The sequence below is a fragment of the Mustela lutreola genome, chromosome 12 (assembly GCF_030435805.1).
Source record: "Mustela lutreola isolate mMusLut2 chromosome 12, mMusLut2.pri, whole genome shotgun sequence".
Taxonomy (NCBI): domain Eukaryota; kingdom Metazoa; phylum Chordata; class Mammalia; order Carnivora; family Mustelidae; genus Mustela; species Mustela lutreola.
The window spans coordinates 70237448-70262631 of NC_081301.1; the positions used below are offsets into that span (position 1 = coordinate 70237448).

At 40.0% G+C, this 25184-nt stretch overlaps 1 protein-coding gene and 1 pseudogene across 9 annotated transcripts in view; one reads left to right on the forward strand and one right to left on the reverse strand.

The window, feature by feature from the left end:
- Positions 1-12694, forward strand: part of SLC35D2 (solute carrier family 35 member D2) — a 48291-nt gene extending 35597 nt beyond the window's left edge. For 3 of the 9 annotated variants that reach the window (XM_059141380.1, XM_059141377.1, XM_059141386.1), the window contains 4 exons: positions 2188-2269; positions 10130-10208; positions 11244-11326; positions 11976-12694. In XM_059141380.1, the coding sequence (XP_058997363.1) occupies positions 2188-2269; positions 10130-10208; positions 11244-11326; positions 11976-12032 (301 nt within the window). In that variant the 3' untranslated portion in view covers positions 12033-12694. The remainder of the gene's footprint in view (positions 1-2187; positions 2270-10129; positions 10209-11243; positions 11327-11975) is intronic. The other 6 variants (XM_059141378.1, XM_059141382.1, XM_059141379.1 and 3 more) reach the window with 6 other exon arrangements.
- A 3402-nt stretch (positions 12695-16096) lies between these two features.
- Positions 16097-16784, reverse strand: LOC131812142 (syntaxin-18-like; annotated as a pseudogene).
- Positions 16785-25184: the final 8400 nt, after the last annotated feature.

Sequence of the window (25184 nt, forward strand, 5' to 3'; positions counted from 1 at the left end):
CTGTATTGTTATTCATCTTTAATTGCTGTTTTTTAAAAAATATTTTATTTATTTATTTGTGTGTGTGTGAGCAAGAAAGAGAGCATGAGCAGGAGACGAAGGGAACAGGGAGAAGCAGACACCCCGCTGAGCAGGGAACACGACACAGGGCTCCATCCTAGGACTCTAAGATCATGACCTGAGCCAAAGTCAGATGCTTAACTGACTGAGCCACCCAGGTGCCCCTCTGTTTTAAAATAAATGTCTTACTACATCATTTTTTAAAATGTCACCAGCATAGCTTTATCATTATTAAAGGAACAAAATAAAGCTAAAATCTACTAAAATTTACAGTGGCAAAGAATCCAGATATTTTTATGAAAATGACTACATGGCCCTGAAGTGGTTCAGGAATATATAGTTTTAATTTACTGTTTGCAGAAATACTTCCAACTTGTTGAATCAATAAATGTTTTGCTACCCTTGGTTTGAAGTTCAGAGCATATAGTTTTCTATTATTTCCAGTTCTATTTTAATTTTAGATATAGATTGTTTTCTATGTTTTTTTGTTTGGTTTTGGTCTTTGACTGCCTTGGATGTTTTCTGCACCTTTGATTGGCTTGGGCTTGCCAGTAAGATGGAGTCATGTTTATTATTATTTTTCTTTCACAAGTAAGCATTTAAAGAAAATAATTTTATGATGGAAACTTTCAAACCTATGTATATAAGGAGAACAAATAGTAATAACAAACACCATGGACCCATACACCAGGTTCAACCATTATCAACATTTAATGTGTTTGTTTTTGTTAAGAGAGGCGGACAAAGTCTCACTAATGAAACAATGTCAAGTATTGCAAAAATGTATTAATTGGAGAACAATCCATTCTAATTGGCCTAAAATTTCTGAACTATAAACTTGATAAAGATTTAAATAACTTTAAATCTATAAAATTACTAAAACTTGGCTAATAAAGTTTTGCCTAGGAGAAAGTGAATAGAACTGATATTCAATTATGTTATCCAGTACTAACATAATGCATAGTCTTGAGTCACCTTAAAATCATTTTTGGGTGCAGGCAAAGGACAAAGCACAAATGAAATGCTCCTTTTGATTGTTGCCTGTCATTCCAAGAGGGTTAATTTCATTTTCTCAGCTAAGAGACTAAGACTAAAGTCTTGGAGAGTTGAGCCTGTCTCGTAAAATGTTCTGTCCCTGCTCCTCCACCCGATTACTTGCTTGCTTTGTAAATACACAAGGAACTTTATTTGTTCATAATGCTTACTAAGCATTTGTAAATTCTTTTTTTAAACGAGCTTGTTTATTTATTTTAGAGAGTGAGACAGTGCATGTGAGCAAGCAGTGGGAGGAGCAGGGGGGAGGGAGAGAATCTCAAGCTGACTCTGTGCTGAGCCCAGAACTTGACACTGGGCTCAATTTTATGATCTTGAGATCATAACCTGAGCCAAAACCAAGAGTTAGATGCTTAACTGACTGAGCCACTGAGGCACCCCAAGCATTTATAAATTATTGGAAAAAGTTCATAGTTTTCTGAACCTTCCAACATTATTAATTTTATCATAAGCTTTCTTCTAAGATTATTTATACAAAATAAACCCAACCATGATTTTGTGAACACAGATTAGTAGAGAGATAGTCACAGAAACAATAGTTATGTTGTATATGTGCCACCTGCCAGGTTCTAAACAATTTCATTAAATCTTCATGTTGACCTTTTGAAGATGTTTTAAAAAAAGATCCTTGTTTTGTAAAGTGAATCTGAGATTCGGGAAGTAAAAGTAATATGCCCAACATTACAAACTGGAATTGCTTAGGTTTTTTTTTAAAGTTGTATTTTCTTTTTTTTTTTTAATTTTATTTATTTATTTGACAGAGAGAGATCACAAGTAGGCAGAGAGGCAGGCAGAGAGAGAGGGAAGCAGGCTCCCTGCTGAGCAGAGAGCCCGATGTGGGACTCGATCCCAGTACCCTGAAATCATGACCTGAGCCGAAGACAGCGGCTTAACCCACTGAGCCACCCAGGTGCCCCCTAAAGTTGTATTTTCTGTTTGGGAAAGTGTTTCCTTTACTAAAACACACAATTTGGTAAAAGCCATTGGTTTAAACTGCAATTAATATTCTAACCATTAGTTTACTTTTCTTTCTTTCTTTCTTTCTTTCTTTCTTTCTTTTTTTTTACATAATAGGCTACTGAATTCAATGAATGGAAGAATGTTCTCTTTATCGTACAGTTTCTTCTTTCCTGTTTTTTGGGGTAAGAAATCATCCGTAAGTAGAAGCTTGATCTGTGATATGTCTTAACAAATCAAGTCAAAATATATATTCTGTCTGCTCTGTCAAAACCCCTTTGTCTTTGCTTCTCCACCTTTCTCTGGAAAGTAGCCTTTTAGCAAGGAGTGGGACGGGACCCAGGGTCCCTGGGAACACAGCCTGAAAGGCCAGGAGCAAGCATGAAACAGTTTTATTTTTGCAAGTCATGCTTGATATCACATTCTACTCCAAAACGTGATGTTGCCTATTAATTTTTGAAAGCATAAATTAAGTGAAATAGTTGTAGTTTTCTCAGTTGTTGTCTCCCATTTGACCCGGAAAAAAAAAAAATCCAAGCTGTGTTTTTGAGTCACACTTTGTCAAACCATCTTTTCTTTTCTCTCTGATTAAAAAAACAAAAACAAACAAAAAAAAAACACCTCAATCCATATCACACAAACTTAGACAGTACCTTTCTCTAACAAAGCCCCGATTCCCCTATGAACAACAGAGCAGAGTTTCAAAGTATTTTCTCATTTCACTATAAACTTGATGAGATGCTGTTCCTGTTTTTGTTTGCTTGTTTGTTTTACTTGCACTATTGAAGGAACTCAAGAACTAACCTCTGCAAAGTCTTTGTCCTCAGTGGTGATGTGGTAAGCGGTGCCTAGATGGGAGCCTCCATTCTCTGGGGCTTGCCTGTCAGAGGTTTGACCCTATCTGTATATAATTCCATACATTTTTGCCCCACTTAATAATGTGCTTCTTAGAAAACAAATACTCTTGATAAAAGTTCTTAATGTATTATGTCATCCGAAGTCCCTTTGCAAATGAAAATGCCATAAAGGCATTCCAATTGTAAATAAATCAGTAAAAAATGACAAAATCTTTAAGATTTAGGTTTCACCAGATTTAAAGATGAAAATTAGGTAGGTCTGTTTTTAAAGTGGGTCTTTTGAGGACACTGAAATCATTGCACCTTAGCAACAGCTAGGCATCCAAACTCTGGAATCAAATGTGCTGGGTTTGCCACTTATTAGCTCTGAGTCCTTGGACAAGTTATCTAACTACTCTGAGCCTCAATTTCCTTATTTTTAAAATGGGATCTTTAACAATGAGATAAAGTATGTGATTCACAGAATGGGGTTAGGTGGATTGAATGAGCTAGAGTGATGAGCCCTCAGCACATGGCGGACACACAGAAAATGCTCAGGAATGTTAAGTGTGGTTGTTCTTGTTAATATTTCTATTTCTTTCTTTCTTTTTAAAAAAGATTTTATTTATTTATTTGACAGAGAGAGATCACAAGTAGGCAGAGAGGCAGGCAGAGAGATAGAGGGGAAGCAGGCTTCCCGCTGAGCAGAGAGCCTGATGCGGGGCTCCATCCCAGGACCCTGGGATCATTACCTGAGCCAAAGGCAGAGGCTTAACCCACTGAGCCACCCAGGTGCCCCAGTATTTCTATTTCTTGAGGTCAGTGTGTTTTCACCCCAGCCAGAATTGGTTCTACCAACAGTCTATGGCTTCAAAATCTTTTTGCTATTACATACATAGTTGATCCTTGAATGATACATATTTGAACTGTGTGGGTCCAATTTTGTGTGGATTTTTTTGAAGAATACATACATCTCTGTAAGTGCATTTTCTCTTATGATTTTCTTAATAATATTTTCTTTAGCTTTATTATTAGAATATAGTATATAATGCATATAATATACAAAATGTGTGTTAATTACCTATGTTCTCAGTAAGGCTTCTGGTCTACAGTAGACTATTAGCAGTTAAGTTTTTGGGAAGTCAAAAGTTATCTCTGGATTTTTTATTGGGCAGGGGGTCAGCACCCCTAGCTCCTGCATCATTCAAGGGTCAACTGTACTTTTCTTTCACTGCTTAAATATGAATCCTGAAACTGCTCTGGAAGGAAGTTTCAATTTTGGTATGGTGGCTTTTTCAGAATCCCTTCTTGAAGTTTCTCTTTCAAAGGATTGGGATATTTACTTCTTCATAGTAAGAGAAGCCATTGTAAGCTTCTGAGCACATTCTCCCTTTTGAGGATAACTGGTACAGGGCTCGCCCCTTTTCTTTGGTCCCTGCTCAAGGAATGACTCAGGGCTCACACATAGGCATCCCAACCCTTGATTCCAGAGAAATGTGATGCTCAGCTTCTTACTTTCTTCAACTCCTTAAAGTTTGCATTTCAAACTTGGGTTTTCTAACCACCAAACCCCTGTCCCATGTTGAATATACAATTACAAAATTATAACACTTTAAAAATGGATGATTAGTGAATGCAATGGCAAAAAGGGCAGACTTTTAATTTTCTTTTGTGTTAGGGTAGACTCAGCTTTCAGAAATGCAATTTGTAATCAGGAGTTTGTTGATAAAGCATATGAGGGGGTTTATGTCAGGAAGGTAAACTGGATTGTGGGCGCTAAGATAGTTAAACGCAGGGAAAAGTAAAATTTAAATTTTTTTAAAAAAATATTTTATTTATTTATTTGACAGACAGAGATCACAAGTAGGCAGAGAGGCAGGCAGAGAGAGGAGGAAGCAGGCTCCCTGCAGAGCAGAGAGCCCAATGCTGCACTAGATCCTAGGACCCTGGGATCATGACCTGGGCTGAAGGCAGAGGCTTAACCCTCTGAGCCACCCAGGCACCCTGGCAAAAGTAAAATTTAGACTGAAATTTAAGTTGACAAACTAGATTTTAAAAAGTTAGCTCTGGGGCATCTGGGTGGCTCAGTCAGTTAAGTGTTTGGCTCTTGATTTCTGGTCAAATCATGATCTCAGGGCGTGAGATCAATCCCTATGGGGCTCAGTGGTCAGCGGGGAGTCTGCTGGAAGATTCTCTCCCACTGGCCCTCCCTCCACTTGTAGACACACATACTCTCTCTCTAAAATGAATGAATCTTTAAAAAAAAAAAAAGCTAGCTCTGCAGGTATTTTTAATCTTGCTGAAAAATTATGGGTTCTGGTTCATTCATACCAGCAACTGGCACCAGCCCTCAGGCTTTGGAAATGATTATCCTAATCTGTTTCTGTCCCAGTAGCAGACCCTTTGGTCCCATTGAAGCCCTAATATATTTCTCAGTAAAAACACAAAAGTACCAAGTATTTTTAAATCACAGGATAACAAATGTTCTATTTCTTGACCCATCCCTAATAATTACTATAATGTGTGCATAAAAGAAAACAGGATTCTGAGGATAGCTGGGGCACAGGAGCAATATTCCCACATTCCCAGTAAACCAAAGCTTAATGTAAAATTGGTGCTCTGGGAAGATGGACCATATAAACCCCATGACTTTGGCATCCTTGGGATACCACTGAGGCCTTGGGTAGGAGTATGTTCTTACAAGAGATGGGTGAGATGAGATTACTTGAAATTCTTTGAAGTCTGAAATTAGAATACTGTGCTAGGGTACCACTGTGGTTGATGGGAGGAGTGTAAAGTTGAGTTTATGTAAATGCACCTTCACAGAATGATAACCAGGACACATTGTAAAGGAGGTCATTCGAGTACTGTTTGTGACTACCATGAGTGTGTCATACAACTTGGGTAAATCAGTTAGTTTCTTTTCAGAAAGAGTAAGTACCTTGGAGCAGGAGTTCTGTTCTAGGGGTTTCTTCATGAGCATGTCCATCTCTTGGGGACCTATAAACCCAAGCATACTGCTGGCATCTGTTGTCTGAATGTGAATCACATATATGTGCTATTCTTTTTCAAGTAGACATAGATGATATCTGATTTAGAAATACAGAATGGCAGGAAGCTATTTTTAAATATCTTTGCATTTTATAAATTCACAGATGCTAAAATCAAAACTACTGTCAGGCAGAAGTTGACATTTTAAGCCTTAAAAGTGGTCTGGTTTTCTTTGTACTGAGTTAATGGAGGTTCTTTTAGTTTAGAACCTTGGTCGTTTTAGCCAAAGGACTACATAGGTGCCTATTTGCATGTAGAAATAGATTGTTTCTTAGAAAATTGGAAGACTACTTACCGTTTTATTTTAGCCTCTCTGGTGACACCTACTGGTTATACTGAGAAATGCAACCTTTTGTCTAGAGGCTCTTACTTAAGTAAGACATGGCTATTTCAGACACCCCCAGACCTCAGAGAAGGGGTGGGGGGCTCCTCCTGTGCTCAGCCCAGCTGGTGAGTGTGTGTCCTACTTGCCCACACTCATATGGTGCGTGGATCCAAGGTATCAGCCAATTCTGAATGCAGGTGGAGGTGGTTTCACTAAAAGGTAGGATGGAGAAAAACATTGCATGATTGGAACGCCAGAGTAGGAATTTTTAAGCAAAAATAAAAATAATATCCACGATTGCCTTGGGTTTAAGGCTGCATTCATTCAGGAAGCCTGCAGGAAACTTTTCTGTGTCCCTAGGTTGGGTTATAGCGCTCCCTTGTGCTATAATCTCTATTATTTTATTAGACTCCCTCCTCCAGGGAAGATGCTATGGGTTATCTACTCGTACTGTCTGGGCTGAACAGAGTAGGCACTCAGTAACATCACGTTGAGTTTTTTAATCTTTTTATTTTATGCATGAATAGGATTTTCCTGGGGTTCTGGATTCATGTTGAATTTATTAAAATTATAAACATTTAAAAAACTGATATTTTTTAAGGCTTTAGGTTCAATTTATAAATACTGTTGCTCTGGGTGCCTGGGTGGCTCAGTGGGTTAAAGCCTCTGCCTCCGGCTTGGGTCATGATCCCAGGGTCCTGGGATCGGGCTCTCTGCTCAGCGGGGAGCCTGATTCTCTTCCTCTCTCTGTCTGCCTCTCTGTCTACTTGTGATCTCTGTCTGTCAAATAAATAGAATCTTAAAAAAAAAAAATACTGTTGCTCTATTTATGACACTAGCAATTTTTGTATTAACATAAGGACATTTAACTGTTTGATTAATGGCTTATTAACACAAGTTTAGCTGATGAAAATCTCTTAAACAATTTACTGTAAGTTGGTCTTTTTTTTTTTTTTTTACCTCTCAGTGAATTAAAAAAAGTAAGCATTTTAAACTATATTTACAAATATGATTCTCCTGATTTTTCTCCAGCTACTTCAAGCCCTAATGAGGTCCTCTGCAAAGCTTATGAGCCAGGTTGCTTCACAAACCTAAGCAATTCTTTGAAATCTAGTAAACCCAACTTAGAAATGTGGTAAATCAGCTTCTTTTAAATGTCAAATACTGTGTTCAGACTGACACAGGTTTTCTTACTTCTCTCCAATGAAAGCTGCAAGTCTAATCCCATTGTACATTTCAGTTTCAAACCACAGAGGCCAAGATGTCGGTTCCTGTAATTTGTCAAATTATTGTAATTACTTTCATCACAGAGACATATAGTAATTCTGAAGATTACAGAATTTAAGTTTATAATGGAATTTCTTCCTTAACATAAAAGCTTGGTGTGCTTTAGCTCTTAAGATTTTTTTTTCTTTACCATCCATCCTGGTAAGAAACACACTCAGGCCGAGTGGTTACTGTGTTGATTTGTGATCTGGATTCTGTTATTAAGAGAGATTCTGGCCTGGACTGGGGACTGGGCACTAAATTTTTTCAGAAGAGACTACCTAACACATAGGGACATAGGCTGAGCCCTTTCCTAAGAGTCTGATTCCCTCTGTTCTGCCCATGGGGATTCAGGCTTATGCCTCTTAACTGGGATTTAGTTTTAAAATCCAACACACCTTATGATCTCTTTGTATCTTTTATGGGTGGATTGAATTTTGTGCCCCACTTAGGTTGAAGCTAATTTTCTTTACTTCTTGATTGGAATGAACATATTTCTTCTGATTGGATTCTGTATTCATATATATATTATATATATGTTTTTTTTTTTTTTTGATTGGTGTTTGGTCACAATTCCTTAGTCATTTTCTTAGCAGTAAGTGTCAATATAGAGATCAATGTTGAATGGCTGGTGAATTAACTTTGGACACAGGGCACAGGAGTGTTATTGGCATGTGGAATCCATTAATTTCTTTCTCCTTTTCCTTTCTTTTGTCTTTAATCCCCATCAGCTGTTTCACCCATCCCTACACCCACTTCCCCTCTCGTAACCATCAGTTTGTTCTCTATTGTTAAGAGGCTGTTTCTTGGTTTGGCTCCCCCTTTTCCCCCTTTTGCTCACTTACTTTGTTTTTTTTTAATCCCACATATGAGTGAGATAATATGGTATTTTTCTTTGTCTAACAAAACTAAAAGGCAGCCTTTCGAATGAGAGAAGGTATTTGCAAATGATCTGATAAAGGTGTAGTCTCCAAAATCTATAAAAACTTAATAATTACAAACTTTACAGTTTTGCTTTGCAGAAGCTCTTTATTTTGATGTAGTCCCAATAGTTCATTTTTGCTTTTATTTCCCTTGTCTCAGGAGACCTATCTGGAAAGATGTTGTTATGGCCAATGTCAAAGCAATTACTGTGTTCTCTTCTAGGATTTTTATGGTTTCAAGTCTCACATTTAGGTCCTTCATCCATCTTGAGTATTACTGTGTATGGTGAAAGTGGACCAGTTTCATTCTTTTGCACGTTGCTGTCTAGTTTTCCCAGCACTGTTTGTTGAAGAGACTGTTTTTCCCTTGAATATTCTTGCTTCCTTTGTCGACATTTAATTGACCATATAATTGTGGACTTCTTTATGGGTTTTCTATTCTGTTCTATTGGTCTATATGTCTGTTTTTGTGCCAGTACCATACTGTTTTGATTGATACAACTTTGTAATATAACTTGAAGTCTAGAATTGTGATATCTCCAGCTTTATGGGATTGCTTTGGCTACTTAGGGTCTCTGGTGGTTCGATACAGATTTTAAGATTGTTTGTTCCAGTTCTGTGAAAAATGCTATGGATATTTTTATAGGGATTGCATTAAATGTGTAGATTGCTTTGTATGGACATGCTAACCACATTTGTTCTTCCAATCCATGAATATGGAGTGTCTTTCCATTTCTTTGTGCCATCTTCAATTTCTTTCACCAATGTTTTATAGTTTTCTGAGTATAGGTCTTTCACCTCTTTGGTTAAGTTTATTCTTAGGTTTTGTATTATTTTTGGTGCATTGTAAATAGGGTTGTTGTTGTAATTTCACTTTCTGCTGCTTCATTATTAGTGCATTGGAATGCAATAGATTTCTGTACATTGATTTTGTATCCTGCTGCTTTACTGAATTCGCTTATCAGTTCTTGCTGTTTTTTGGTGAGGTCTTTCAGATCTTCTGTATATAGTATCATGTCATCTGCAAACAGTGGAAGTTTGACTTCTTCCTTACCAGACTGGATGCCTTTTCTTTTTGTGGTCTGATTACTGTGGAATCCATCAATTTCAGTCTCTTCCATCCAAAGCCAGCAATCCCTTGTTGATTTTCCCTTCTGCACACCAGTGGTTCTCAGTGGCTGCACATTCGTATTACCTGTTGGAGCTTCGATGCTGTGCCCAGCCGAGGGACCCACCTCAAACCAGCTGAGGGAGAACTGCTGTCAGGCATCATTGTGTGTTACAAAGTGTGCCTGGCGATTCTGATGCACCCCAGGGATTAAAGACCATTGCTGTGACCCAGCTGTTAAAAGATTTCAGACCATTAAAAGAAACTCCCCATTCTTTCCGCCTTTACATGGAAACATAATGGGAAATGCACAGACAGAATGAAAAGAAGTCCTAAGGCAGAAAATTTGGCCAGTGCCCAACTGGGCCATTTTTCCTGTAGAAAGCTGGAATTGTAATGGGGGTGTTTGAAGATGTAGGTTATAAACTCTTCATGGTAGGGTTGTCTCCATTTGTTTGAAGTACTTGTGGGTTGGTGATACGTAGACTTTTCTTAATCTGTTCTGCCCCACGAGTCAGGCGCGCATCCAAGCATTTCCTCCTTGCCCCAGGTTTCTGTTGATGTATTCCACAGTTCTGTGCAGCTTTTACAATTCGGCCCTCACAACAGCAGTGGTTGGAGCCATCAAGGTAAGCAGGTGAAGCCTTGGGAAATGGGGAACTGGCTGTGAATCCAGTCTTCACAAGAGGAGCAGGGTTAGATTTTATGGTTGCAATGGGGGCGGGGCCGGGGTGGGGGTGGGTGGGTAGAGAAAGCGTGCAGACTTGTGACCTTCGCAGCTGTACCTGGGTCACCTCTTCTTAGATCTTCTCATCCCCTAATCCATGAACGAGAGAGGGAGGGCTTGCTAATTTAAAAAGAAGAGACAAATTACGACCTTTAATTCGAGGATGGTCTTAGAGGGGAGGGTCTGAGAAAATGAAGTAAACAAAGCAGAAAAAAATGCCCAAATCTCTGTATTCATCAAGATGCCTTGTTAGGTGCCTTGTTTGTAAACTTGGTTCTGGGAGAACCTGTTGACTAAGAAAGGGAAGCCTTGTGAAGACCTGTTTTTAATGTAGATATATGCACAATGTATAAGGTACTAAACTCATGGACTGTGTGTAAGTGTGTCTGTGTCTGTGTGTCTGAATAAACACAGCAGTGAAGAGGAGGGCGGGGTGTTCTGTGCTCTGTCCCACAGTTGCTTTGATTTTCCAATCACACCAATAGAGCGAGTGAGAAAGAGTGTCTGCTCTAGCAGTAGACTGTCTGTTGGCCGCCTGGACCCTCCTAGAATACACAGGGCAGGGCACTGCTTGGAATTTGCTGGATGTCTAATCCATGCAAGTTTAGGGTTCAGTATGATAAAATTTACCAGCCAGTGATGCTGAAGAGATGGGATCTGGAAAGCTGATTACAGCTCAATGCTTACATCTTTTTTTTTTCTTTTCCTGTGTATTAACTATAAGGGGCATGAATGATGCAGTGTTCTGTAATTATCATGCCACGGAAAGCTATATGTAATGGTTTTTTTTCATTCATTCAACATTCTGTGAGCAGCTACTGTGTATGTCTCTGGGAAAAGTAACTACAATATTTAGTCTCAGGTTTTACCATCTATATGTATTTTGCCCCTAAATCCTTCCCTTTTAAAATGACTAATCCTCTCTCTTTTTCTGCAGAATGTATCCATTGCCTACATTGGAATGTTAGTTGGTGGAGACTATATTTTCTCTATGTTAAACTTTGTAGGGTTAAATATTTGGTGAGTGGGATTTCTAAATGAACTCATTTTAGTAAAATATGAATTTTAAAAAGTGCGATTAATCTGTTGCAAGTGAAGGAACGGGAGGTGTTTTGACATTTTAGTTTCTAAGATAATTTTACTTAAATCACTCCGTTCATCTGTTTTTATGACATGCTCCTTCATGTAGATCGTGATGTGTGTGATGAAAATTCAGGGGGCTGAGATCCGAATTTAAGTCATACGTCTTTCTCAGGAAAAAAAAAAAAAAAGTCTAAGTTGTCTGCCTCCCTTTTGTGAAGTGGGCCTTCCTGAGGTCCTGCTCCGTCAAAGCACTATACATTAATGATATTGGGAGGAGGGGCTGATACACTTTTGAAAGGCATTTTTGGGTTCTATGGAACACTGTCTTAGGATAACAGTATAGTTTATTCAGTAATAAATATTTATTTTCTCTCCAAAGTTTTGTATGGGATTGATCTCCTCTTTTTCTGCCTCCAAAGATTTCTAACTAAGAGGGGGTAATTCTCATCAAGCGAGCCACAAGCTAGGAGAAAAACAGGGGTCTCAATCACTCCCTTCTGGCAAGATCTATAAAGAGGTATATTTTGTACAGACCAGGGATACTACCTGTGAGGTTTATTTATTTGCACTTTTTTTCTCCTTTCAGCATGGCAGGGGGCTTGAGATACTCCTTTTTAACTCTGAGCGGCCAGTTGAACCCTAAACAACCTGTGGACGAAGAAAACATTCCTCAGGCTTTGAAGAGTTAGAATCTGAGGCAGGATTGTGGACTGGGACCATAGGCGGGGCGGGGCGGGACTGGGGGGCGGGGCTGGGGGTGGGGCATCCCCGCTGTAGGAACCTGAAGCCAGACGTTTTGGTCACGGACAACACTCAGACACCCGGTGAAAGCACAGCAGGAGCATCTGCCAACTGCGAAGAGAATCTACCTCATATGCTGCTGCACAGCGAGCCATCGCCAGCCCTGGGAAGCTTATTTGGGCAAAGCCTTACCATCTGAAAGCGAATCTTTCAGAGGAAACCAATGAGGAAAGGGACTGCAACCAAGGATTTTGGGCGGGCAGAGAACTGATTGGTCGGCCAGCCGCATCTCTGAGCTGCTGTCCCCCCCAGTACCATGTGCATTTAAGAGGACGGAAATGGCCGACGGTGTGAGAGTCATTATTATCAGCACCTTGGCCTTAATTTCAAGGATCCCAGACAAAGCAGAGTGCCAGTGAGAACAGTTTTCAGTTTAAACAAACATGTCCTTATTTTAATAAAATTAGCCCATCAACTACAAGTTAGTTGTTAGCTCTGATTTCATCATATATGTTGATATCTTTTCCCGATCATCAAAGTAAAATAAAAAATAATTTATAGGCAGGTGTCATACTGTGACATTATTTAGATAGGCAGAAAGACTCTGCCTGAAGGGTGATATTCCTTTTAAGGCTCATACTGGAAACTATTACAAAATAACTCAACGGGAACAACAACAACAACAACAACAACAAAAACCCCCCAAAACAAAAAAACTCTCCATGTGCCCTGTTCACATTTAAGTAGCTCATATTTCTCTCCCCATCTCCCCAGGTTTGTTCAGGGGCCTTTGAAGTTCCAATCACCTTGATTTTAACCAAAGGCACATTTCATCATAGGTTCATCTGACCTCCCAGAGCAGTGGTGTGTGGGAAGGAGCCCTGAACGGATAAGCATTATTATTTTCATTTCCATCAAGGAATGGACTGGGGTCCTGGCTGGCTCGGTTGGAAGAGCATATGACTCTTGATCTCAGGGTCATGAGTTTAAGTCCCGCGCTGGGTATGGAGCCTACGTAAAATAAAGCAACGGGCCATCCTTGTTGGGGTTGTGGTGTAGGGTAAGGCTCCAGTCTGGTGGACAGGAGCCTTGTAATCCCATCTCCATCACTACCCACCTGATACCTTCTCAGGTTACCTTGCTACTGTGACCTCCATTGTTTTAATCTGTAAAGTTGAACTGGATCTCCAAACCCTTGCTAGCTTTCACTTTCTAAGTTTCTAGAAGCTGAGCCAGCTGTGGGGCAGAGCAGCAAATGAAGGAGTGACTGTATTGATGCATTGTTTCCAATTATCTTTCAAAAAAATTTTAGTTTTAATTGTAAAACACATAGAACATAAAATTTACTATCTTAACCATTGCTAAATGTATAGTTTGGCAGTGTTAAGTATATTCATATTGTTGTGTAAACAATCTCGAGAATATTTCCATTTTGCAAAACAAACTCTGCACCCATGAAATGGTAACTCAGCATAGCCCCTGGCAACCATCATTCTACTTTCTGTGTCTATGAATATGACTGCTCTAGATATCTACATGGAATTGCACAGTGTTTGTCTTTCTGTGCCTAGCTTACTTTACTTAAGGTAATGTCCTCAAGGTTCATCCTTGTAGCAGATGTCAGAATTTTCTTCCTTTTGAAGGCTGAATAGTATTCTATCATATGGTTGGATATACCACATTCGGGCTACCCATTCATCTATTAATGGACACTCGGCTATTTATGAATAACTCTGCTAAGAGCATGGGTGTACTCATGTGTCTTCGAGACCCTACTTTTAATTCTTTTGGATATTAAAATTTGTTTCCTTTATATTCAGAACACTTTTGACATCAAATGTGTGGAGTTTTTCCCTCCTATCAAGGAATTCTCTTTCTCTCTGGACTCCAACTACATGTCCAACAATTCAATTAAATTCTAACTGCCTGGAGGGAGGGCAGACCCCGCAGGTGAAGGGTTCAGTCCCATAAAACTGTCCCCACTTCAGATGCCAATCCCAAGTCCCAGGTTGTGACCTATGCTTCTAACCAATTGGCCATGAATCAGGGGTTTGCACACTCCCTCCCTCAGGTTGGATAATTTGCTGGAATGGCTCACAGAACTCAGGGAGAGTACTCAACTCTCTGTTACTGGTTTCTTACAAAGAATACAGCTCTGCAACAGCCAGAAAGAAGAGATGCATAGGAAGAGGTGTGGGAAGGATCTTGGAGCTTCCATGCCCTCTCTGGGCCCACCGCCCTCCCACACACTGATGAGCTTGCCAGCCCCAAGCTCTCTAAACCCCACGGTCGGGGCATCCTTGCCATTTCCTATAGCAGCTGCATCATTTTACGTTCGTGCAAGGGCTCCAGTTTCTCCACATCTTGTCTCACTTGTTATTTTCTGGGGGGCTTTTTGTTTGTTTTGTTTTTGTGGTAGCCATTCTGATGGGTGTGAGGTGATTGTGTCATTGGGGTTTTGATTTGTATTTCCCTAATTCTTGGTGATGTTGGACATTTTTTTATGTGCTTGTTGGCCATTCGTATGTCTTTAGAGACATGGCTTTCTAAATCCTTTGCCCATTTTTGAATTGGGTTGTGTGTTTTGTTGTTGAGTTCTAGGAGTCCTTCGTTGGTTAACCTTACTTTGGAAAAACTTCTAGAGTGTGACCGTGGGGCCCCCGAGTTGTGTCCACCTCCTCCTCCTGTGTCTTGAGCATCAGTCCTGAAGCCCAGAGGCCAAAAATGCTAAGATTTGAAAACTGTGAAAACCCACTTCTCATTTTCTCATTGACAAATAAAATGGCAGCACATTTTTGCTTTCTTCCAACAATTTTTTTCTGGTTTTTATTTTCCGAATCCTTGAAGATGATTTTGTGTTTTTCTACTCTTAATATGGTCAATCCTTTGTTTGTTTTCATAGCCAGGATGCCTTGTTGGGGATTCTTATTTTGTTTTTGTTTTTTTTCTTCTGCAATCACCCTGAATCTTTTTCTTGGCCTTTTCTTACATGACCCTTTTTTTTACCTTTCTGTGGAGACTTCTCCTGCTTCCATGTGTGGCCAGCAGAGGGCACACGACGAGCAGCCTGGCAGCATTTGCAGTTTCTAGAAGATCCCTAAAGACCCAGCTTCCTGCCCTGTGATGGTGGTGGGAGCTCCAATCTGGTTTTTGAATTAAGATTAGTTGAGGAAGCTGGGTGTGGAGAGGTGGTATGAAAGGGATTTGTACGATCAAGGAGGCTAATGAGGAAATGTAGCCTCATGCCTCAGGTCTCCAGATTTCTTTTTTTCTTACTGAAAGATATTGTAAAAGCCATCCTGGATAGGACAAAGAAAATTAGTTTAATATCCTTGATATCTGGCTTACTTCTGCCTATTGTATTGCAAATAACAGTGACACCATTTGTTAACTTGGACTTTTTCCTGATGTTTTAATATTTTCCTTGCATATCAAATGTATCTCAAATACTGGAGTTTTGGACAGCTGAGTTTCCTTAAAGAATTGAACTTAGTTTAGAGAAGAGTTATATATTATATATATAATGTATATATATACATATACACACAGTTATATTTATAGTATGTGTCCCTCAGGAAAATGGTGAAGTCAATAATATGTCAATAATTCCAGAGTGTTAAGTCAGTTCTTCTCCCCACCCCCAACAATTGTTTGAATTTAGTTTTCTCCTTTCTTTTCAACTTCATTGTTTTTCAGCTACAAAATAAGCTTAAAACCACAGGTTTGGGTGTACCCTCTGTGAGAGCACAGGTCTTTGTCTCGGGTCAGGGATAACATCTGGTCACAAAGCACACTCCGATGCCGGAGACCCCAGACAGCGCATCTTCTGCCGGGAGTAACTGGGCAGAGCCCGCCACAGATGCAGACGTTGCCTGGACAAGCTGTCCTAAGGATTGAGGAAGAGCAAGATCAAGGAGAGGGAGCAGATCGCTAGGGAGAGGAGCGCCCACCCTCAGAAGCCGCTCTTTATCGCCCTCCTTTCATATCCTCAGTTACTTCTACAACTAACTGCTGAATACCATCAGTCTCGGCTTCTTGTTGTAAAAGCTTCTCTGTGACTAGATTAGAGTCTGGAAATTTCAACCTCTTTTCCTTTGAATTGCCCCACTTCATCCAACAGGCTGTTGATTTCACCGATTAGGCACTAATTTTCTTTTCCAAACATTTGTATTTCTTCTGGGAATAATTCATTTCCCCTCGGCTGTCTCTCCGGGAGCCGGATTCAGGTTGTGCTTTGCTCAGAGTCTTGTTTGGATATTCCTCAGGGACAGGTTTTTCCTTCAGAGAATTTTGAATGTTTCTGTGAACTTTCTCAGAAGACGTGGATTCTCTTGGCTTTGTATTTGGTTCTGGTTCCAATTTTTTCTCATCACCACTTGCTTAAATCCGGTGACTCTTTGTCCTGAGTAAAGTTTGTATATGGTTTTAAAGTAACCTTCTGTGAAATCCGAAATAGCACTCCTGTGCTTGCTGGAAATTATCTCCTGTGGGCTTGTGTGTTTCGTTGCTGAATTAGCTCTGATTAGATCCTCACCAATGTCTGAGCGTCCTGGTCTATCTGATTTTCTGCATATGTCATCCTTCCACATTCAGGCATGAGGTGGCCATAAGCATTAATATAATCTTTCCTGTGTTCCAGGAAATAACTTCTCAGCTTGCCAGTGTGCAAAATCTTGTGCGGGACACATGGATGCACATGGATGGACACCCGCTTGGGTGTGTGGCAAGTGCTAGGACAGAGCAGGTGTGCAAGGCACAGAGATGGTAACTACAGGCCTTTTCCTTCCTCAGCCTACAGCCATGCAATCCATCAGATGAAGACAGCACCTTCCTCCAAGTGTTATTGTAAGAATTAAACGAGATAACGCATGGAGAGTGTTTTCGCATTGCTTGACCCCTAGTGACCAGTAAAAGTTAGTTACTGTTGTTAATAATAATATTATTATTATCATTCTTATTTCTAATTATCATAGGGAAGAACTCTCAAGACAGCATCACTCTACAGAGAAGGCATATTGAAAGGCTGACTAGGAATTTACCAGGTGGGGACAAGGGAGGAAGACCACTTCAAATTGAGTCTTGGTTCCTTGCCTTGTGGATCATTTTTGTTTTCGGCGAATGGATATGTGTACTTGGGGATATATTTTGAATGCTGGGACTTGGCAGGGGTCAACAACCTAGCTGACCAGGAGTTGCTGCTCTGTGACAGCTTTCAGGAAACCGAGGGTCTCGGCAGCTCAGAATCTCTGTTGCCTTTCTGTCATCAGACATGGAAACATGGGCAAAGAAAGCACGCCCCTTAGGAAAAAGTCAGAAAATCCCAAGTCCTTCCCGGGGATGCTCAGGTTCAGGACACACTGTCTACGTGCCTTCTGACTCTTCCCTCCACTCCTCCCATGAAGAGCCTCAGAGACTTTTCCCACGATGCCTGTCCACAGTCTGGGCCAGAATATCAGCATTACCTGGGGGGACTTGTGAGAGAGGCAGACTATCACGGTGCACACAAACAGAATCTATATTTTTGCCCAGGTGGCTTGAGAAGCATCCCCCACCCCCACCAGATGACTGGTTCAGATCATACTCCTAGTATTGGGTCTTAGGCACTCATAAGCTTTAGGGGTCAGGGGAATGGGGATAGGGAAAGAACACGTCTTGATTTTCTCTAAACCAATTTAGCATTTTTCACTGGAAAATGTAGACAAAACCATGTATTAGCTGTATTTCTGATTTTGTTGTCAGGATATTGAGATAAATATTGCATATTGAGAAAATATTGAGATATTTTCATATCACTGTAGAGTTTCTGCAAAAAAATCATTTATGTCCCACTGAGGATTCTAAATGATTAGACCTTCCACTAGTTCTTGCTATTTAATATGTCCCCAAAGAAGCAGGTGTTTAGTATATCATATTTAGAAAAATACGGTGATAGCTTTTTTTTTTTGGTAATTGGTTTCCTTTATATTTTTATGCATTTTTAAGAAAATATTTTATTTATTTATTTGTCAGAGAGAGAGAGAGACATCACAAATATGCAGAGAGGCAGAGAGGCAGACAGGCTACCTGCCAAGCAGAGAGCCCAATGTGGGGCTCGATCCCAGGACCCTGAGATCATGACCTGAGCTGAAGGTAGAGGCTCAACCCACTGAGCCACTGAGTGAACCCAGGCTCCCCTATCTTTATGTATTTTATTTTAGGCATTTAAAACCATTATTTAGGGAAGGAGGTTGTAACCATCTGCAGGGGTCCATGGCATGAAAAAAGGGAAGGAACCCTGAATTAGAGGGAAAGAGAAATTTCCAGATTAGTGCTTTCCTCGGGAAGTTGTTCCATTATTGGCCTTTCTCCTCGTGGAGGTATGTTGCCTGAATGGGTGTGGATGCACCCGGAGCATTTTTTGCATCTACCCCCTGGGGGTAGGGGTCATCCTTCAGCCAGTGGTGGCCAGCTGAATGCAGGGCCAGAAAGAGGGAGAGCAAGAAAGAGCCATGAGGGAGATTGGCGACAGGCAGCTGGCGTCCCTGCCATAACTTCCTCAGAACGGAGATGTGGATCCTCAACTGCGTCACAGTACAGAACCTTATTCTTCAAATTCTGTGACTGCTTGCCTGGAATGTGATAGTAAAAGTCTGTGCAGAGGTGGGATGGCAGTGGGAGGAGCTTTGCAGAACCACTCTCCAGTGAAACATACAAAACTAGAGAAAATGATACAAAACAACCATTTAAGATCTCTGGAAATTATCATAGGGGCATGTAGCAAATGAGGAAACATTGATTCAGGAAAACCTAGTAAACTTGGTAAGGAGAGTGTGGCCTTGGAGCCTTGACCCACATCCATCTTCTTCCCTCCCTTACTTCAGCTTGATGGAAGCTCCATCCCCAAGTTGGTGTGGCCGAGGAGATGGCCTCCTCCCGGTTCCTAGTCAAGAATTATCTGATTAGGAGGTGCAGGCCACCAATGTTTCTCATCTTCTCCAAGTCAGAGAGGCTCAATTCCCAGTGAGTGCTGGAGGAGAATAGGGCCTCCGTCTACAAATCCCCATCCATAGGACAGAGGCTCTACCCAGGTGTGCTAAGCCAAGAATCCTGGGTTCCCAACTTGATTTTAGAGCAGAGGTTTGACTGACGCTGACAAGACCAGAGGCTACTGCCCTGGCTCACATTCAGAGTGGTGGCTCAGAGAGTGTGCCCAGAAGAGGCAGTCTGTGCAGTAAAGAATGTGACCTTACACAAACAGATGTCTGGCCTTCGTTTTGGACTTCTAGGCACTTCTATGCCCTTTGAGTATTATATCTGATAGAAAGGTTATTGTTTGCCTGGTGTCTTCAGGTCATACTGGATAGCCTGACAGTGTGATTTAGGATGGAGGCTAGCCACAGTGGGAAGACCAATAAGGTGGTTTAGGGTGGGGATTGTGGGTGAGGCCCAGGGAGGCTGGTGACTGAGATCAGCCATCTTGGCAATCAGTCATACCTATGTAATGGAGCCCCAATAAAACTCAATACTGAGGCTTGGTTTGGCAATACTCCATGCATATTATCACACTCTGATGCTAGGAAAGTAGAGTGTCCCGACTCCATGGAGAGAGAACAATGGAAATCCCACATTTGGTAGACTCCACTCTATGCTCTCTCTTAGCACTTGTGGCTTTGGGATGGAATGCTATTGTGCAATCTGGCTTTTTTAGGGATACTGACAATTACTTGAGGGTGGCAGTTTCTTTTTCAGAAACTTTCCAGGGGACTGGGGACTTCTATTTTGGGCAACTCTTCTAGACTGAGTTGTTCATGCCTTCCGGTCTCAAACTTACAGTATTGGCTTGAGGAGCAGGGGGCAGATAGTGTTACCATGTGTACAGTTTTGAAGATAATGGTCTAGTACTGTGTATTTTATCTAGGAAGCCAAATGAGGAAATTAGTGACATGTAGACAACTTGCATTTTCCAACTGTGGTTTATTCTCCTGCTGTGAAGGCAACTATTGTGTAAGGGTGGCTTCTGGAATCAGATGGTCTGGATTTATGTCCTAGCTCTGTCAATTTAAAAAAACAGATTTATTAGGGCACCTGGGTGGCTCAGTTGGTTAAACAGCTACCTTTGGCTCAGGTTATAATTCTGGGGTCCTGGGATCCATCCCTGCATTGGGATCCTTGCTCAGCCAGGACCCTGCTTCTCCTTCTCCCTCTGTCACTGTCCCCCAGTTCCTGCTCTCTTTCTCAAATAAATAAAAAAAAAATCTTTAAAAAAGATTTTAGTGAGGTGTTATTTAAATACCATAAAATTCACCAATTGCAAGTGTATAATTAAATTTTTTTTTGTAAATGTACAGAGTTGTGCCAGCATCACCAAATCCAGTTTGAGAATGTATCCTTCACCCCCAAAAGAGCCCTCATCCCATTTCTAGTCAATTTCCAGTCCCACCCCCAGCCCTAGGGAACCACTAACCTGCTTTGTTCAGAATGCATAGCAAGAAAAGTTGCCAGTGATTCCAGGACCCCACTAGGGCATGAAGGGAGAGTGTGAGGTTTACTGCACCCTCAGGAGTACTGAGTAACAGCTTCAAGTTCAATTTACTTATTGACATGTATGTAGTATTTTATTTACTTAATTGTCATTTCTAATGATGCAGGGGGTTAAATATTATTCCACACATTTGCATATTCATTGTGTTTCCTCTGTATTTAATTCTTTGCTTAACTCTTTCACCTCAAGATATTTTTTGACCTTTGGCCTCGACCTTGTGTCCTGAATCTGAGGCCTCCTTTGGGCCCATATCTGGGCCAGCCTTAAGCTTTTGTGTTTTTGATCCCAGTTTCAGAGGCCACTTCTCAAACTATTTGTCTCCATACTATGTGGAGTTGCTAGACATGTATGGCAGGGAAAATTTTCATTATTATTTATTGAGCCTTAAGAATACTGTATAGAGAACAGATGGGTTGTTATCAGAGGGGTGGGGGGCATGGGTGAAATGGATGAAGGGGGCCAAAAGGTACAAACTTCCAGCTATAAAATAAATAAGTCCTAGGATATAATGCACAGCACGGTGACTAGTTAGCCATAACTATTGCATTTTGGAAAGTTGTTTAAGTGTATAGGTCCTAAAAGCCCTTATCATGTGAAAAAAAAAGAAAGACATTTTGTAACTATATATGGTGATGGATTAACTAAACTTATTGTTGTGATCATTTTGGGTTGTATACAAATATCAAACCATTATGTCGTACACCTTAAACTACATAATGTTATATGCAAATTATACCTCAATAAAAAATAAACATTTAAAAAATTTGCTGATTTAAGTATGCTTATGATAGCTTTCCAGCTTAAACAGATTTTTTAAAAAGATTTATTTATTTTAGAGAAAGAGAAAGAGAGAGACAGTAGGGTGAGGAGGAGCAGAAGGAGAGGGCCAATGAGAACTCCAAGCAGACTCCACACTGAGCACAGAGTCCAGCATGGGGCTCGACATCATGACCCATGAAATCACGACATGAGCCAAAATCACGAGTTGGATGCTTAACTGACTGAGCTACCGAGGCTCCCCTATATAGTTGTTTTTAATATATATATATATACACACTATATATACATGTGTATATATATAAGATAAAAAATTTTTAAAAGACTACAAAATGTGTTTAAAAATTTTACACTGTATTTAATGTTTATTGCTACTATAATAACATCACTCATTTAGTTGCATTTCTTGAGTGGAGGTGATAACAACAGCAAATGTAGACTAGTAAAAACATTTCTACAACTGAAGAACTTGATTTTCAAACGCATGGAGGTACTCGTGTGAGTGGTAAAAGACAAATTAATTTAAAAGTTTTTCTGAATCCACAGTCAGATATTGGCATGTAATTCTTTAACTTATTAAATGGGGTTGAATATGTAAATGTGTGTGTGTGTGTGTGTGTGCGTGTGTATGAAAGATTTATTTATTTATTTAAAAGAGAGAGAGCAAGCAAGCAGGAGCGGGGGGAAGGGCAGAGGGAGAGAGAGAAAGTATCCTCAAGCAGACTCCTCGCTGGGCATGGAGCCCGATGTAGGGCTCCAGCCCAGGACCCTGAGATCCTGACCTGAACCAAAATCAAGAGCTGACCACTTAACCAACTGAGTCACCCAGGCACCCCTGAATATATTTTGTAATATTGAGAGGTAAAGGTGGAACTTTGGTCTAAAATCAAGCACACAAGTGAGGTGCCACTTCCATTTTTTGGTAATATGGAAGGTTAATTTATCTACATTCATTAATTGTAGAATAAAATTTGTTTGAAATTGAGGTATAATTTACATGCAGTAAATCACACAGACTTTAAATGTACAGTACAATGAGTTTTAATAATAGTGTATCCCCATGAAACACACATAGTAATCAAAATATAGAATATCCTCGTCAACCCAGAGAAGTTCCTTATGACCCTAACCATTTAATTCTGCATTTCTACTGAGAAACCAGTATTCTGATTTATTTTACTAATGATTAGATATTCCTGTACTTGAACTTCATGTAATTGGTATCATTTATATGAAGATAGCTTTCCAAGTAGATCTCATTAATCCCCACCTCCTTATAGTCATATCCTGTGTAATCTCCCTTTGCATGGGGCTGGAATGCGTGTTTGCCTCTCAGGCATAGAAAACAGCAGAAGAAATGTGATGTTCCTTCCAAGACTCCATCACAAGAGAGTGGATTCTTTCTCTCTCTGACTCTTCTCACTTGCCCGATCTGATGAAGCAAGCTGCCATGTTGTTGCAGAGGCCCACAGGCTAAGGAACAGCTGTGGATGTGAGTGTGTGAAAATAATTCTAGCAACAAAAAAGAGTGAACTTGGAATGCATTTTTCTCATCTGAGCCTTGATATGACTGCAGCCATGGCTTCACTCTGATGGCAACCTGTGAAAGATCTTCAGTCAGAGACAACCAGCCAATCCATGCTTGCCCACAGAGCTGGCTATGTCTGACTCCTTTTGGTCAACAAAGCGTCTGATTTTGGTCTTGTGTTTTGGGGGGGTAGAGGAAGATATATTCTTAAAAATCTTGTGAAAGCATCAAAAGCTATCAAGACAGCAAGATATTCTAGTGTAGGAGTAAGATCAAGTCTAGAGAAAAATATTGCTCACTAAAAATACATCAGCCCTACATTTGCTAAATGGGCTGACTTCCAGCCTCCATAAAGATGAGCTCCCAAAAGACTTTTATATACTCAGGATATAAGTGATCTGGAAGAATAGGGAAAATAATCAATAACAGTGTAATAACTTTGTATGGCAACATGGTAACTACACTTACCAAGCACTGAGTAATGTGTAAGTTGTTGAATCACTATATCGTATGCCCAAAACTAATATGACATTGTGGGTAAACCATACTTCAATTAAAAAAGAAAGATAGGGGTATCTGGGTGGCTCAGTTGTTTAAGTGTCCAACTCTTGATTTTGGCTCAAATCATAATCTCAGGGTCTTGGGGTACCTGGGTGTCTCAGTCGGTTAAGCATCTGCTTCTGGCATGGGTCATGATCCCAGGGTCCTGGGATTGAGCCCCACACTGGGCTCTCTGCTTAGCATGGAGCCTGCTTCTCCCTCTCCTCTGCCTGCTGCTCTGCTTGCTTGTGCTCTCTCTCTCTCTGTCAAATAAATAAATAAATAAATAAAGTCTTTTAAAAAAATAATAATCTCAGGGTCTTGAGATCAACCCCCTACTGGGCTCAGCATGGAGTCTGTTTGAGATTCTCTCTCTCTCTCTCTCAAACAAACAAATAAATAGATAGATAGATTCAAGACTTTCCTGAATGAACTTTTTATTGCTAATTTGACTGAAGCCATGTAAATGTTTTATACATTTATAGAACAAAGTTAAACCACAAAGAATTAAAAAAGATGCAATCTCTGAAAAAAATGAAAGTAAAAGAAGCCAATATGTTTACACTTCAGAGGACAAAGCCAATGTATTCAGAATCAAGATATTCAGTATCAGAGAAAAATAACTCAAATATAAAGTAACAGATAGTAAGTAAAACTCATACACTCCTAACTTTGGCTCATGAAGTATATTCACATAAAAGAGTTTCCCAGTTTTACCCCAGAAATGGTTAGAAATAATGACAAATTTAGTAACAAAGAGTAATCTTGGTGTCCAGTCTATAGTCTCTAGATGTGGTTTTCCACTAATAGGAATCAAGCTCCTCTGAGAAAAGGCACATTCTGTGTCTGAAGCAGTTTTTTATTCTGGAAAAACATAGACACTAGAAAACACTGCTAGGCTCTTGTCAATTTTGTCCAAAAAATCCAAGGAGTTCTTTTTGCTTTTTTGTTTCTGATAGTCAGAAAAAAGAAAAGTGCATTTGTCAAGTACTTCTTATAGCCCAGATATTGATATATATATATGTATGTGTGTGTGTGTGTGTATGTATACATATATACATATACATAGAGAGAGAATATTATATAGAGAGGATATATATAATATAAAATCAATATATAATATATAAAATATATTTATGTATTATATATTATATATACATAATACTGTATATATATTTTAAATTTAAAGTTTTTAGTCTTCATTTTATTTTTTTTAATTTTTAAAAGTCTTTATTTATTTATTTATTTTTAAAATTAATTAATTAATTTGACAGAGAGAGATCACAAGTAGGCAGAGAGGCAGGCAGATAAAGAGAGAGAGGGAGGTGGAGGAAGAAGGTTCCCCGCTGAGCAGAGAGCCTGATGCGGGGCTTGATCCCAGGACCTCAGGATCATGACCCAAGCTGAAGAGAGAGGCTTCAACCCACTGAGCCACCCAGGCACCCCCGTTTTATTTTTTTTTAAGATTTTATTTACTTATTTATTGAGAGGGAGAGCTTGAGTGGAGGAAGGGCCAGAAGGAGAGGAAGAATTTCAAGCAGACTGCACTCCAAGTGTGGAGCCTGAGGTGAGGTTTGATCTCATGACCCCAAGGTCTTGAAATGACTGAGTCATCCAGGCATCCAGTCCTCATTTTACAGGGGAGCAAGCTAGGTCTCAGAGTGATTCTGTAACTTGCTGAGAGAAGG